General features: G+C 34.2%; 1 protein-coding gene across 1 annotated transcript; it reads left to right on the forward strand.

Moving 5' to 3' along the window:
- Positions 1-14829: 14829 nt before the first annotated feature.
- LOC149956100 (uncharacterized) lies at positions 14830-16838 on the forward strand. Its single transcript, XM_090164620.1, has 2 exons — positions 14830-15059; positions 16333-16838. Exons 1-2 carry the CDS (start codon positions 14875-14877, stop codon positions 16742-16744), a joined length of 597 nt encoding a protein of 198 aa, XP_090020746.1. The 5' UTR covers positions 14830-14874; the 3' UTR covers positions 16745-16838.
- Positions 16839-17239: the final 401 nt, after the last annotated feature.

Below are 17239 nucleotides of genomic sequence, written 5' to 3' on the forward strand. Positions count from 1 at the left end.
CACAAACTCTGCCTCCCAGACGCTTGGGATTACAGGAGTACGCCACTACTCCCGGCTGACTAGTGTTATTAAAGTTGGTAAAAGTCAAATTTGTTTTGTGCTTTGTTAATTTAATTTGTGTTGGTTTACAAAGTTATATTCCATAGCTCAAACTAGACGGCGCTATAAGCTAAAATATACTAGATGGCGCTGTAAACTGATATTCTTTTGTTTTTTTCTCAGACGTTTTAAATATTTATTACTCAATTCCGTTATCAGAACGATTCTTTTATAATTGCATAATTTGAAAATATTTTACCCACTGGTCATGATAATTAGTTATTTTTTTAATTAGTAGTCGCCTTTTCCAAGTCTTAATTGAAGCTTCTTAGTAAATTAAAATTTATCACGAAATAATTTATAGCTTTTAATTGGCAGATAAATAACTTTTTTAACTTGGAAAAATAAACATACACTCGACAAAAAAACACACCTAGAAATTTAATTTCAATTTCAACAGCAAAACAAATTGTCTTGATTGATTTTCTTGTAGAATTGAACATGGAAAACTAAATTTTGTTTATGAATAATTATTTCTTAAAAAAGAATAAATGGGGTATAAAATCGTCACTGTTGGCAAGACTAAAAATTATAAGTTTAGCATTAAGCGACGGACTAACTTGTGTCAGATAACCGACCTAATTCTTTTTTGACTAAGGAAAACACCTCAGTAGTGTGGGTTAAAAAATGTAAATCTAGAAAATAAATGAGTTAAATCAGGAATCCATACTTCTACTTGGAATGCTTATCCTGCCGTATCGCTTATGGTAAGATCACTCTGACGGCTTTGGCCCCGCCTACGATAAAAAAATCCCCTTTGCACGCGGTACCCTCTCGCGGTGTTGTTTGTTTAGTTAACATAGTGACGTCAAAATGAAAACGGCAATCTGCCATGATAAGCATTCCAAGTAGAGATATGGATTCCTGTGTTAAATACAATCATACTATTTTTATAACAAGATTTGATGACGTTTCTCATTAGTTTCAGCTGTTTTTGGCCCTGTCACTTTTAACACTGGTTATTTTCATGACGGTGTCTTCAGCGATGAATAAGAATGAAAATAAACTTTCATCGACTGAATTCCTCCGCGAATTTTGCGCATTTCTGTGGGAATCAGTGCGTTTGTTTTTCTACGAACGTAAGTTGCTCCGAAAAGTAACAGAAACAATTTATTAAAAGAGTACTATTGAAAGTTCCACCTTTTTGAATTCCAGTAACATATTTTTGCTGTAAGTGAAAAAATTACACAATTTTCGTAAGAAATAATGTAATTTATCAATGTACTATCAAGATTATTCAAATCTAAGGTTTGATATCGACCCTATAGAGTCATTTCACCTCGTAGCTTCGGCTATGTCCGCCATTTTATGCTGGTTTTTATTCTCTTTGCGAAAAAGCGTGGATGGCGTCGTGTCACGTGGGACTGGTAACACTGTATACCCGCAAATTAAAGCGCCTGACCTACGAAATTTACGATTGTCTCCCCAAACCTGAGCAGAAAAGCTCAAAATTTATAAGAATTTGCCGACAGTGCCATCTATGGTAAATAAGTAGAAACTAGTGAAAAAAATTAACAAATATTGTCAGGGTCTTAAACATTTTTAGATCGCTTTCTCAATTGTGAATAACAAATAACAGGAAAATAAAGTTTTGACCAAGCAAATAATTTGGCTATTTGGAACAATAGCCCCGCCAAATGTTTTCCACTTTTTAGTTTCACCTAACTAACGTATTTATTAAGGGGAACCTAATGGTGCCAAAATTATTAGTCGCAAATAATTAATATTAAAGTTATACTAATTTTAAAGATGTACGAACCGAACGGTTCGGGGCGTAGAATTCACTCCGCGGCGAAGAGAACTAGCCGTTTTTGTCCTTTCGGAAATCGGCCTTTCTTTATTTGTTGGGAGTAGTAATGGCGCCAGTAGGACCACAATATACGCGAAATATGTTGCTGTAGTAGACGTGGGGTCTAAGGATTAAAATGACGGTGACCGAAACAAAGCTTTTATTAAAGGATTAAAATGACGGTGGGCTACTATACAGATAGCAAAGAAACATTTCACAAATCGTATTAATTTCCCGCTAACCATGCCCGATACTGGGTCTTCGCGTAGTTCCGCAAGTTCAAAAGATTCTAAGGCTATTTTTAACCATAGGTACTTTTGGTTTTTGTTTTTTTTAAGGTGCATTATTTGTCAAGGATTACAGTAATCCAAAAAGTTTTAACCGCAATTTATTATTTAGAAAGATATGATAAATATAAAATTGTTACTTGCCAGCAATTTTTACCTCTTAAAATACACCAGTTTAAAATACGACATATTTTGAGATTTTCTCGGGAAATACGAGATTTTTGTACGTGTTGGATAAGGTAGGACTGATGACGAATTACATTTAACGGCAAGATATTACTAAATTTTTAAAAAGTGTCCAAACCGAAAATGTTTTTTTTACGGCGAATTCAAATCGATAGATACTAGGTACGATTTCACTGGAAACGATGTCCATAGGTTGGGTTAATATATGCATCCAGGAGGAGGGAAAACTCCTTCGTGTGGGATCGATTCATCTCTCAGTCGCTCTCCCTTGTTTAATTCGCACCACAAGAGACTATAGTAGGTACTGTCGTTAGGCGCCAATGTATAGCCTTTGGGCAATTTTTAATTAACTTTTTAAATAATGCTTTGCGGGGAATAATTTTTGCAGCATTGGAAACTCCTTAAAAGGTACTTTAAGGGGGGGTCTAGAAAGGGGAGCAAAGGGAGTGGCGGGGCGATTGTTCCAATTTACCAATAATTTCAAAACCTTAAGGAAAATCAAGTATAACCAGTTATTTTAAAGCGAAATAATCTGATCTTAGTCAAGTTTATAGTCCTCCACCCCTAGTGGCTCCTCAAGGGCTCTATTAATTAAGTAATTTATCAAATAAATTTACTTTTATGACACCAAATAAATTTCGAATATTCTTTAAAAAACAATTATTTTAAATAAATTGCATAATTATATTTTGTTAATTTATTTATCGAATAATTTGAATTGAACGGATGGCGCTCACGTGCAAAAACGATTATAGCGGTGGAAGAAAGGGGGAATATAAATAGTTGAATAATCTTGGTACTAATATATTGAGCTTTTGGAAATCCAAAGCTTTTGCTTTTATATGCAGACTACGCAGTACTCAGCGATATATAGAATTAGCTTATATCTTACCAATCTCGATCCATTTTTAGTTATTCTCATATGGTAAAACATACATTTTTAATTACGAGTAGCACCTAAGAATACAACAAAAATTAAATTGGTAAAAGGCCAGTTACTGTGTTTTTATCTCGACCTAATTTCCACTTTTATTAATTTTTAACCAAATTATTTTACTACAGTATCTCGGGGCCGGCATTAGGGGCGGGGTAAGCGGGGCAAAAGTACACCGGGCCCCGGCTTCCGAAAAGGGCCCGCCGGCCCGGGTGCCTAACTTCAATTTCCTGACTATATTTCCAAAAAAAACAAATTAGTAGAAAAATTTGGGGGATGGGCTGGGGCCTGAAAACGCTTACCTGAGACCCAAAATTGCTAGCGGCGGCCCTGCAGTATCTAAGGTGGTTTTTGCAGTTTTATCTGTGAACCTTTTTCTAACTTAATTTTCTGTATAATATCTTCGATGTATACCAATTGCTTTCTTTTTCGTTAACTAACCTTATCATAGTATTAAAAGTATATATATATTTTTTTTAATAATCAGCTAGGCTAATACGCAAGGCAACACCTTAGGCCTAAGTCATCAAGCTACTTTTAAAGCCATTAATTCAGGTGGCCGGGCTACAATGCGTAGGAAAGTACACTAACTATTACCGTTAACCTCAAAAAGTTTTTTTATCGTGAAACCCATTTATATCAACTCGGTCTATATTTCCATTGCGTTTAACGTCGTGGGAAATATCCCCATTTTCCCTCAGTCTGTGTCTACCTTGTTTGAGGACCACAAAAACTCTTATCTCGTTTCGGTTGTTAGGGTCAAAAGTTGACCTATCTAAAACGGTGATCACGAGAAACCAAAGACATACGTATTATCGTTACCGGTATGTTTCAACTTAAAATAAAATGATAGTTCGCTCGCAATAAAATCATATTCCAAGCTCTTAAACGTAACAGTAAGGCTTAAACGTAATATGGCTATTAAGGTCTAAGATTATACTTTTACCAATGAAATTAACACAAATTCTAAATCAATTAAGTAGACAGAGGAATAAATACAGCTATTGCATTCTGATAATACGAAAGGAAATCATTAAGCGGTGGTAGACAGTTTTAATGCGTAGATTCCAAATATTTTCTAAACTCTACCCTTACCTAATAACGAGAATTCTTGCCTTAAGATAACATGAGTATATTTTAAAATATAACTTTGGTTATTGAAATGTTTTCAAGGTAATACAGGATTTACAAATACAAATATAAATATTTATCAAAAGATACAGTACAAAGACTGTTTAGATATTATTATACGGATCAGATAAAATTACCTTTCTGTTCATTGTTGAACATAACATCGATTCCCTTACCATATGTACTAATGTCCATTAATCAGTTAACTTTTATCTCCTATCGACATTCCAAACCGCTGAACACTACGTATTAAAGAAATAAAACTATAATTGTCAAAAGCAATTTAAGAACTATAGGAAACACTGTATATTTAAATAATAGAGAAATACTGGAACTTGAAATTGGACAATGACCCATAAAGGTTTATTAGCCACTTAATTGAATTTAATTAATTTTTAGCTTATAACAATATTGGGAAGAACTTATCGATGAGAATTTTGGCAGCGGTTTGGCTAGTTGCAGTTACAATTATATACATAGAATTAACAAGTAAACTGAAATCAGAATTCACAACAACTATTTACGATGTAGTGGATTCTTTTGAGGATATGCTGAAGAAGAACATCTCCAAATTTATCAAAATGCGAAGATCTTTGGTAGAAACTCGTATTGCGCAAAAAGTAGGTGCACTTACTTCTCGCAAAATTTTCTACCTATATTATATAAGTAAGAGTTCGAACTTAACTTAATATAATACAAATTGTACGAAATTGAATTAAATGTGGGTCCGCCGACTTATGCAATCAAACTTAGTGATTATAATTTTTAATTATGTAGTTTGGATTAATTTATAAAATAAAATGTTTGAAAGGGAAAGTTTTACGTGTGAAATAAAACTTAACGATAAGGTTTAAAACCCCTTTTCCCTATTTCTACTTAATAATTGAATAAACAATTCATTTTTAAAGTCAATACGCCCGGTTTCCTATTGGCTGGGTCATAGATAAAATAACTTCGTATATAGATAGGAAACTTCAATGGGGCAAACTGACTCTCACGAGATTGCCCTGACATCTAGTGACTGTGCCAGTTGGCTGTGTTCTCAAGAGCGTAGAACGTATTGAGGAATTTGAGGTCGGAGTTTTGGGAATAAACGTATTTTGCAAGGTAAATTTCTTCAAATATACCAGAAATAGCGTTTAAAACAAATTTGAAATATTTACTGAATGCTATTTCTTTAGTGCTATTTTTTTAAATTTGCTCTCAGCTCAAATCAGATCTTTCGCGTCTTCAGCAGCGCGCGCTTCTATATAGTTTTTCTGTCTCACCGACTTATAACCAGGTGTCGCAGCGGACGCGCGCTTTTCAATTTCCCGAAATTTCTCTATTAAAAATTAACTACTTAATATTTTTTTATGTGGTTTTCACCATAAATTTAAGTTTTTAACGGGCTATAGGGCTATCTAATCAGCTAGGCTAATACCCAAGGCACCACCTTCGGCCTAAGTCATCAAGCGACTTTTGAAGCCTTTAACTGGTTAAAGCTCAACCATTTCCCTTTAAATAATATAAAATTTATTTACAGGCGCAATATTCTCCAACTTTCAAAAAAGTAAAGGAAATTATGGAGTCTAACCAAACTAAGGATGTCGGCTTATGGGATTTAATTTCTAAAGACTATGTGCAGAACATTTCAAAGACGAATGGAGCGCTGATTTGCACTGACAATGATTTCCAATACATAATACTCGAAAGACTTCTGATGGTTCGTTGGGAAACGTTTCAGTACATCGGGAAGTTCTACTTCTCTCCACCGTTGGATCAATCGTACATTGTATTTCCAACTTCTATTGCATTTTCCAAATCAGAAAAATTCGAAATTTTACAGCAAACGTAAGATTTATTTCAACATAATTTACAATGTTCTTTAACTAGAGAGATAGTTTGCCATTAGTAAGAACGAAGTCAACACATAGTACATCATTTGTCCTGGTTGAATCTCTACAATAATATTTTTATGAAATGTGATAAATTGCATTATAACATACATTTATCTTTGTCTAAATTTTTTCTTTGATAACGCATTCTGTTTTACCGCGACTAAAAAGAGTTTTAGCAAACAGTAGGTAGTATTAAACTAACAATGCAAAAGTTCCGAATTCAAAAAACCTACACACAGCTACAATCCGTTTCTTTAGTTTATGAGTTGCTGAGCGTAAAGTGACAACTTTAATAGCACTTCCTGACCGACTTAAATGAACGTTAGTCTTGTGGGTGCCCGAAGAATGCATCTGGCAGTGTGGAAAGTAGTGTTTTTAAATGAACGTTAGTCTTGTGGGCAGTGGCGGCGATATAGGGTACGCAGGGTACGCAACTGCGTGGGGCGCAAGAGGTTTGGGGGCGCATTTTTTCGAGGACTAAAAAGTGAGTAAGTTTAATAGTTGGCGCCAAAAGTAGGTAAAGACTGGTTTAAATTTGATGTAGTTCAGTCTTTAAATACGAGTAGTTTATTTGAATGCTGTATGAGTTTTACGCTACTTCATTTTAGCTTACTATTCGAAGAATTAGTTCATAACGCAGGGTACACGCCGTAGACTTTTTAGATTATCAAGTCGCGTTACGATATCTACTCATAGATATAAGAATTGTATATAAAGGTCTAGATAAATTTCGGGGCGTCTAAGCCTAACGTAAAATACGGAATTGACACCTAGCAGACACCGAGGAAGGCACGTGACCAAGAGCGCGAGCTCTCCTAGCATTTTAGTACAAAGTGCTTGACCTTTCCGCAGGCCGTAGTCTTTAGACACCATCTGTTGGTGACTTTTAGTATAATTTTTAAGCAGGAGACAATGGCTCTCGCGACGATAGCACGAGCTTTCTTACCGATAGATAGCGCCTTATACGGATAGCCTGCAGAAATTTACGCGTTTCTGCTAGCTGTCACCTCCGTATTCACTACCTTTGAAATATTTTATCTAGACCTTTATATATGTTTCCTATATCTATGGATCTACTCTACTTTACTGTAAGTTTTACTGCTTTGAATTAGGTCATAAAGCAGGATACACGAAGGACACGTTATTACTCTATGTTACATTTCTATGTTGGAGAGCTTAATAAGGAGACGGGTTGTTTAAATTTAAAAGTAACATATAATGTGATATTCGCAGTGGCGGCGCCAGGATATTACTATGGGTAGGTTACTTAATTCTTTAATTTGGGGGCCCCCTTTACATACACTAACCATTGAGTTGGGAATAAATCGAGGTACTACTAAATCTGGCTGGCGCGGGACTAATTTCGTTTAATATGGAGACTATCAACTTTATCGTTCTACCGTGGCGGCATCTCTCTCTAGTGGTGGCAACTATATTGCAAATGAATTTTTTCGCGAATCTGATGCGAAATTGAAATGTATTATTACTCATAACAAACAAACCTTTGAAGTAGTTTAAAATAATTTTATTCTGTGAACACGATCCTTCTTAACTCAAGTTAAGGTGAGTTAGCTAATAATTATTAATTTTTAGCCATATAACTTTACAAAATATAGATGGCGCTACCACCTAATTATAAGGATGAATTTCGTACAGTCTTATCAGAACCAGACTTGGAAATAAGCGGTGGTCACTGGATCAAAGACCAGTTTATTAATTGCTCGGACCAGTTTATTTATTCAAAAGCTAGGGGTTCGCTGGTCTAGTGTTTAGTTTATTGATTCAAAATTATCTACCGTATTATCATCCAACTGGTCTACGTGACCACTTAAATAATTCAAGAGTTGGGAGTCACTGGCCAAATGGACCAGTTAAAAAATAAACCTTATTTCCAAGAATGATCAGAACAGGTCCCGCGTAACCATTGCAACCGAAATCGTAATTGTAATTCTAGCAGTATTATTCCCAAGTCAATGACACTAACTAAACAAAACTGTGACAAAACCGGTTTATTCTTAATAATTTACAAAAGAAATGTACATGAATGTTTAAATGTACTCGGAAGTTATTTTTTTTTTAGTCGATGAGCATAACAATGCACATATGGGCAACACCCCCCAACAGCATTCTCCATTTTCACTTACAATTGTTGCAAAAACACTTGCCAGTTGCCACGCTTTAATTTATCTTTATTTTGGAAATTGGGACTCGGAGAGTCGGAAAACCGCGCAATTTATCATCTGTCTAACGATGCAACACTTTTTAAAGTAGCTAGTTTAGCAACTACAACGAATCAAGGCTGCGTTCGAATAAATATTAGAAATCACTGTTCAGTGTTCGCAACTTAAAAACAGCAGGATTTTTATTCGGATTTTGTTATTTCTAGTTTCGCAAATAATTTTAGGGGGCTGTTCGGGGCCCCTTTATCTAGATTTGGGGCCCCTACAAGCGAAATAAAAATAGGCTGTAGCCTGCGTAGCCTACCCCTGGTGCCGCCACTGGATATTCAATGTAGTGTTGTCTAAGTACCGTCATGTAAATATCTGTATATCTAATTATATATATATATATATATATATATATATATATATATATATATATATATATATATATCTATATATCTATATATATATATATATATATATATATATATATATATATATATATATGTGTATATATATATATCTATATCTATATCTATATATATATGTATATATATATATCTATATCTATATATATATGTATATATATATCTATATCTATATATATATATATATCTATATATATATATATATATCTTTATATATATTTATATATATATATATATATAGATATATAAATATATAGAAAGGGGCGCAAAATCTTACGCGGCGTGGGGGCGCTGCTAACCCAAGCTCCGCCACTGCTTGTGGGTGCCCGAAGAATGCATCTGGCAGTGTGGAAAGTAGTGTTTTTAAATGAAAGTTAGTCTTGTGGGTGCCCGAAGAATGCATCTTTCAGTGTGAAAAGTAGTGTTTTTAAATGAACGTTAGTCTAGTGGGTGCCCGAAGAATGCATCTGGCAATGTGAAAAGTAGTGTTTTTAAATGAACGTTAGTCTAGTGGGTGCCCGAAGAATGCATCTGGCAATGTGAAAAGTAGTGTTTTTGAATGAACGTTAGTCTTGTGGGTGCCCGAAGAATGTATCTGGCAGTGTGGAAAACTGTGTTTTTTTAGTTAGTACTTCAGTCTTTAAAAAAAAATTAAAATGGAATTTGCATATGTTAAAATTAATTATTTACAGTGACATTTTAATTTATATTTTTAAATTTTTAGGATGCTTCTAGTAGTTGAGAACCATATTTTGCAAGATTCTTTTGGCATTATGAAACACATTTTCGAAATTATGAAGTGGAAGCAGACACCGAATGACTCTTTTACTATTACCTTTGTCGATATTCAGCATCTTTTCGTCTTGTATGTTTTTGGATGCTTGGCAGCTTGGGGAATTTTATTAGTGGAAGCTGTTATTGAAGTTATTTTACGAAACAATGGCGTTGAAAATCAAAAGTTGATTTGACTATTAATCATTATCCGATAGTTAGTTAAAATATGCCTATAAAATGTTTTTTAATTCACATAATTTAATCAAAGTTTGCAACATAGACCGTTCATTTTGGCAAATTTTGACATGAAATGTAATGACGATATTTTAAAATAAATTTACTAAGCCGTTTCAAATTGTTGCTAATTTATTTGAGTTTCAAATAATGTCTTTGTAAATAGTTTTAAAAGTGAAAAACTACACTTCGGTTGTTGGTAGAGTGTTCTAATAAAAGTAATAGCAACTAAAATGTTCACTGCAGTACCTGGATGTAACGTGCATGTGACCTCTAAGACATCCTTGTAATACACGCAGAAGGGGTTCTTCACGCCATTTAATTGCTGCTATTAAATACTATTTGAATATAAAACAACTACGTTTATTAAAATGTCGGCAAATCGACTGTTTTGAATTTTTTTTTTAGATATGGAGTTAAACGTGAACGTTTTAAATATATTTGATATTAAAACCTATTAAATGATAGCTGGCGGCTCTGTTCAAAAACGCCGAAGAAAAAATTTGGTAAAATTCACTTGGATGTAAAAACTTGTTGCGATTAACGGTAATAGTTAGTGTAGGGAGCTGTGGCATGAAGAGCTTGCCACCACTCTCCTAAGCATTGTAACCTGGCCACCTGACTTAATGGCTTTAAAAATCGCTTGATAACTTATGCCTAAGGTGGTGCCTTGGATATTAGCCTATAGCTAAATATAATTATTATTATTATTATAGTTAGTGTTAAATGTTATGACTCGCTTTCCGCCACTCTCCTAGGCAATATAGCTCAGACAACGAATAATTACAATTACTTTCTATGTAATTTCTGACATTTTGATTTGAAAAAGGCAGATACTACAAATAATAATTTTTTTTCTGCATCCTTACCCGAAATCATTGTTTTTTATTCAATAAGATCACTTATAATTAAATATAAGCTTATCTAGTCAATAGATGGCGTTAATTGTTTTTGATTTTAGCAAGACTACTTTTAAATAAGATTATCAACACAACTACTCAATAATCGATACAAGGAAATTGTTAACATTCTTAGAAAAGTTGGGCTGCCCAAATCTTTAATTATTATTGAAAAAGTGAGTTTGCTGCTGCTAGAACCGTAACTTTACATTTAACTGTAATTGTTGCAAAGATGAACAAATTTTGGTAATTAATTTCCTTGTTATTTAACGTTTTTCTTACCACCAGAAGCTTATAATGTTCAAACTTTGAGGAGGAATTAATTATACACATTTAACGAAAATGTGATCAGCGGAAGAGCAACAAAATGAGCACGTAAAAATGTATTTTCTGATTTAAGCCTTGTATTTTACGTACATATAAAAAGGGGAAGACAGATCACCTACAACGCTTGGTCTACATGTTATCCCTCATTTCTTAACTCAGTCTGAAATCGTTAATTTCTGATTGAACTTTTAATGATTCCATCATAAATAGCAAGATATGTCGCAAATGCAAGAGCTTAAGATATAATTTAACTCTAATTGCATTTCGCACCTTGCAGCTCATAACCATACGGCAATCCTTAATCTATATTTATTAAATAGTCTTTAGGTTGCAATGATACGTTTTGAAATTTAAACTAATCTGAAAGGAATTAATCTGGAGCGTTTGCGACACCTATTATCGCGTTAAGTCGAAAGTTTAAGTTCAATTTTTGAGTTCTTGTTTTGAAAATCTACAACGCCTGGGCTAATGAAATGATCAATAACCCCAAATTTCACCCGATAATTTTACATAACAGACAGAGCTGGTCCGAGACGATCAGCCTTTACGCCTCAAGCAATATATTCATCGAGTGTGCTTAGTTAAGAAAAATACGATAAAAGTATTTTTTGTTCTTAAGCTATCAATAATCAGAGAGTTTTTATACATATTTTATATCTCCGTCATTCTGTTCTTTAACAGATAAGAATAATTTTTCGGTATAAAACACCCTGGCATTTTTGTTCGTTGTTAAATTTACGTCTTGGGAGTAGCCGGTTCGTTGCTTTAGATATAGTTCACATTTATTTCAAAATTATCTCGATCGTTTTACCGTGGCTGGCCGTGCTGTAAACTTTAATACTTTCTTCATTGAAAAAAAACACTTCTTCTTAATAAGTTAATTTAAACCATATGAAATGAAAAAAATTATTATTTAAAAAATTATAAATTTGTGTTCAAGTAGATTAGTTTTTGTAATTTCACTGTTTCTATTGGTAAAATATTATTTATAAGAAACTCAATAGTTCCTCTAACACTCTTTCAAGAGTTTTTTCTAACTAATAAAAGGTGTTATTGAACCCTTCAATATGACATAATAACCTAATTACTATTGTTAGTGAGCTCTTATAGGTGCAATGTACCTTTCAAAAGGGAATTTGAACACCTTTATAGGTGTTACTTAATTTAAATGGCGTATTTAAACCTCTAAAGGTGAGATATAACTCTTACCAGGTGCAATTTGTACATTTAAAAGTGTAATTTTATTATTTAAAGGTGTTATATAACTCTTTAAAAGGGTTTTGAACTCTTTCACGGGTGTGATTTTACTCTTTAAATGGGCGTATTCACACCTTTAAAGGTCTGATTTAATGCTTACAGGTGCAAAATGACGGTTCAAAGGTGTATTTTCTGTTCCTTACTTTGGAAAAAGAGTGAACCTTGGCTTGCTTGCCAAAGAGCAATTCTTTTATTCACAAAACAGACAAACAAGCGAGAAATCGAACAAATACGATCGATGAGGATAGACTTTCGTGGACAGCCTAAATTTAGTTAGCCACAAAATGAACAAAATGTCACGGACATTTAAGTACACACAATCCCACTGATGTATTAACTTTATTTTAAATATTAAATTTAAATTTGAACAAATTTCCAATCATCTTGAATATGAACTTAATAAACCCAAGAGGAATTTTATCGGAAAAGAATTATTCGAATTACCTGGTTTTGGAAATAAGGTGGCGAAACGCGAACACGTTCATTTAAATTAATTTGTATAAAAACCAAGTGTTTCGAGTTACCTAGTTTTGGAAATAAGGTAGTGAAACGCGAACGAGTTAGATGGCACATGGGCAATTAACACGAAATTCAAATATAACAATAGTGCGTATGCGGGTGGTGGGGTACATTTAAATTGAAAATCGACCAAAAACACTAAAGTGGGAAAATGCCCCTCTTCTCGGGCTCCGATCCCAAAAATTACGATAATCCCGTCGAGGCTATAATAGTGCCTACGGATTGAGAGATATCAATCGCCTTTGTACCACTAACGTACCGCGAGCAATCGTGTGTACGGCAGCTGGTCAAAAAATATTTAGTGGCACACTTATTCTTAACTTCTGGGCATAACAAATATTTAGGGTCACACTAATTTTTTACGCGCCTGTTCATACGTTATTCTTATTTCAGGCAGGATTTCAATGGAATGCGTATATAGCTTCAGTGCGTAAAGAAATCAGGTATGACGTGAAATGGCTAATTAACTCACTTAAAATTAACTTTTTTCAACGCGACTGCAACCTAAGCTGGAATGGGTCTAGAAGTAACAAAACCTGTTTTTTTTTTATCAAATCTTACTTACCTTCTTCCTGTGCGTATAAAGCGCGTTAAACGTGCGTAAAACGTTGAGTGTTACACTTATTGTTACTTCTGGGAATAAGTTGAAAGCTCGGCGCGAATGGCCTTGAAAAATGCGAGAGGGAAACTGGCGTTTAGAACTCTATAGACACGCGGATTTACAATGTCGGAAGTTGCGGGGGTCCGTTTACGCTGTCCAAAAAACCTCAATTATAATTAAAATTAAGCAACGTAAATCTAGGTTATAATGAAACCACAGCTATTCAAAAATATAACTCTCATGAAAACCGAACTTAAATTAAGGAACGTTATGTAGACTTTTAGGCGAAAATATAAAACCGCGAAAATTGGGGTCCCGTAAATTAACCTGGAAACTATACTTAGATTTAATATTTACTGATATAACTGAAGTTGTAGATCCACGGAATCCTAACCTAACCAAAATTATTTTTTTAACATTATCGGACTTAATTTTAAATTAAATATCTACCACACAAAGCGAAACCACCAAAAATAGTAAATTTGGCAATGTCCAATTTCTCGGGCTCCGATCCCAAAACTACGAAAATCCCGTCGAGGCTATAATAGTGCCTACCGATTAAGATATCAATAGCCTTTGTACCACTAACGTACCGCGAGCAATCGTGTGTACGGCAGCGGCGGCGGCGGCTACACAGTAGGTGATCGTAATACACACAAATCCCTAACGATTGTGTGTAAAAACCCATACAAATTAAAAATAAATTAACCAGATCTGTATTTAAAAAAGCTGCACGCATTATTTATTTATAATAAAAATTTGTGTGTAAATTATAAGTAATTTTTTGTTAGACAAAATTTATTTTCTGTAAAAAAAATTCTAATATATATTTAAATTGTAAACTTAGAAATATCCATGACAGCGTATCATTTCTGCTTTGTTATAATAGCCGTAAATAAAGAGATCCAAATTTCGAAAATAACACGACCACAAAATTGAAAAAAGGCGGAAAATTTGTTTGTAACAACAAATAATATTAAAATAAAACTTTCTAGGAAGCGTAGAATTCCGTCTAACACGAATTTCCGCTCGTTATTCATCCTGATATTTCCTCACGCGACCAATCGCTTAGCTACAGATTTGCATACGACACGAATTCTTTAAATAACTAATAAACAAAAAAAGGGTGAATTTACTTGAGCATGAGATTTGTTATTATGGATAATAAGAGGAATAGCAATGTTTGAGAAGAGCGAATATTTTTTTCATTTATATTTCCAAAATATATATATACCTTCGAAACTGTCGCTTTCACACAAATCCTTTACTTTCTTCGATCTCGTAAGACTAAAACTTAGTTCCAGATTTTTCGTGTGAAACTATATTTTCATTTCGGTTTTCGACTTGGATTACTTTTTTAAGACAATATGAATTGTCGTGAATTGCTTTGTTTCATGCTGGTTGTTGTGCCGTTTCTGTGCAATGCTGGAGCGCAGGATTTAGAGAAGCGAGAATTGGCTGCAGGGACGCAAATCCAAGAAGGAAATACGGAACCCGGAGACCCTTACATCGCTCAAGAGGGACATCATGGAATCCCAATTTACATCATACAGTAAGTTAAAACATTATTTCCAATTATATTAAATTATTTCTAATAATTACAAGAATTAGAAATGCTAGAAAGGGGTGTGTAATAAAGGATTTCTAAATGCAAATTTCCCATACAAATAAATTATCTTCTTTGTTGTGCGAAAATAGTAATGGCAACCAAATTAAGAATATACACTCTATGCAGTGTCAATTTTCTTTCAAATGTATAAATCAGGTATCGCTGATAAAATAGATTTAACTTTTGCAAATTCCTGAAATTAGGAAATAGCTGAAAAATAAATTCAGTAGCCTGTAACGAGATCGCTCAGAGATAATTATCAAAAGTTGCTACCTACGGAAACGACGGTTTTTTAAAGCACATAGTTAAAAAAGTGTATATGACTTCATACAGAAGTCTCGCTCTCGCCATCGGCCAAGAAACGTGTTATTTCTATGGATCCACCCCCCCCCCCTCCGTCTTAGGCGGATGAATACTATTGTCCCGCCAAAGTTGAAGCCGATTTTCCCAGGCACATAAGACCTTTTATAGGTTCAACCGTGATTAATTTCAGTCGTAAAATTCGATAAATCTTTAAAATTTACTTTCTAAAATGAATTGTTATTTCCAAAATTCTATTTTATTTATTATGTAAATAGTTATTAGTTCAATTTGTATTTAAGAATAACAAGTTGATCTCGTAATGCAATATTGGGCCAAGGCTTGACTGAACTGACTTTTCAGTTTTGCTTTTTACCCTGTGTCGATGGTGTTTTTAATTCAACTGCTAACTGGGTTGTAGTTTTCTTTCGCAGCATTTTTAATTTTCAAATTTGTATCGAAATTAACCAAAACTTAATTAAACTCACGCCAAAGAGTTACAACCTCCCAATTTTCGCTATAATAATGAATAACACAGCGACCGGGTTGACCTTCTGACTGTACTACTTTTCTTTAAAAATCACGTGGTTAATCGATTCGAGTTCTTATTGGATAATACAACTTATGCGTTGTCTGCTATTATTACGAATCTTTTGATATTGCTATATCTAAATTCAGCGTAATGTCTTCTGCTAGTATAACATGCTGTTAAAAAAAATTCAGATAACTATTCCTATTGAACTGTTTATCCCGCACGCACCCAGAGGAAGGTACTAACAGTTCGTATAAAAGATGCTACTTCCCCCAAAAGTTTAATTGTAATTTTCCAACGAAATGAAATTTTAATTCCCAAACAACTTGGTTTTCTTTGCAGGTTTTGATGAGACTTTTAAAATAAGTGTTTATATATTTTTAGTGGAGGAGGAGGTAAAAAGAAAAAGTCCATCAAGCAAAGCGTAAAAGTTATCATGATCGGAGGTGGTGGAAAAGGTCATGGCGGAGGTCATTCCTACGTGAAAGTTCCCATCAGTATCCACGGAGTTAACAAAGGCGGTGGACACGGGTATGGCTTCGGTGGCAAAGGACATGGTCACGGAACGGGACACGGAGGACACGGTCACGGCCACGGAGGAATGGCCCATGGCTATGGCGGACACGGACACGGCCATGGCGGACACGCGGAATCTAGTCATCATTCGGATTTCCACTTTTCTGGAGGAGGCGGACACGATTTCGGAGGTCATGACTTCGGTGGCGGACACGGAATGGATTTGGAGAGCCATGGTATTCATATTGGTGGTGGTCATGGTGGTCACGGTGGATGGTAATAATTCACCTAGGGTGATTCATCTATCATTGCCATGCATTTATGTATCGATATGAATGATATCATATATGTTTGAAAAACGTATAGATAGTGTAAATAGATGTACAAACTTAAATTAAGTATTTCAATAAAGTTTTGTCAAAAAAAAAGTTAGCTTCATATTTCATCATTGTATTTAACGGGTCTGCTTGAGCCGGGTCAGGCCAAATTTTTGTTTTATACCAACTTATCGGGTCAGACTAATTTTTATTAAGGTCGGGCCAGAATTTTCAGTACGAACCGACCCTACCAGATAAGATCTTACCTAATGGAAATTGAAAACTTTTAAAAGGAAAAAAAATAAATGAATGGTTTTTATTACATAACTTTTGCCCGAGTACTTCTGAATCGTCTGTTATCGTGAATCACATTTATGTTTTTTAAAGTTTTACTTGAGCATCCCACCTTTAATTATTTGACTTGACAGTTTTTAATTTTGCCGAGCTTTGCGCGTTGA

Source organism: Leiobunum rupestre, chromosome 2 (genome assembly GCF_980474605.1).
Source record: "Leiobunum rupestre chromosome 2, qqLeiRupe1.1.hap1, whole genome shotgun sequence".
In the NCBI taxonomy this organism is placed as follows: Eukaryota; Metazoa; Arthropoda; class Arachnida; order Opiliones; family Sclerosomatidae; genus Leiobunum; species Leiobunum rupestre.

Bases quoted from the DNA above. Each gene is read 5' to 3' on its own strand.
- LOC149956100 (XM_090164620.1), top strand. From the start codon at position 14,875: ATGAATTGTCGTGAATTGCTTTGTTTCATGCTGGTTGTTGTGCCGTTT. The intron at 15,060-16,332 runs GTAAGTTAAAAC...ATATATTTTTAG, and splicing joins ATCCCAATTTACATCATACA to TGGAGGAGGAGGTAAAAAGA.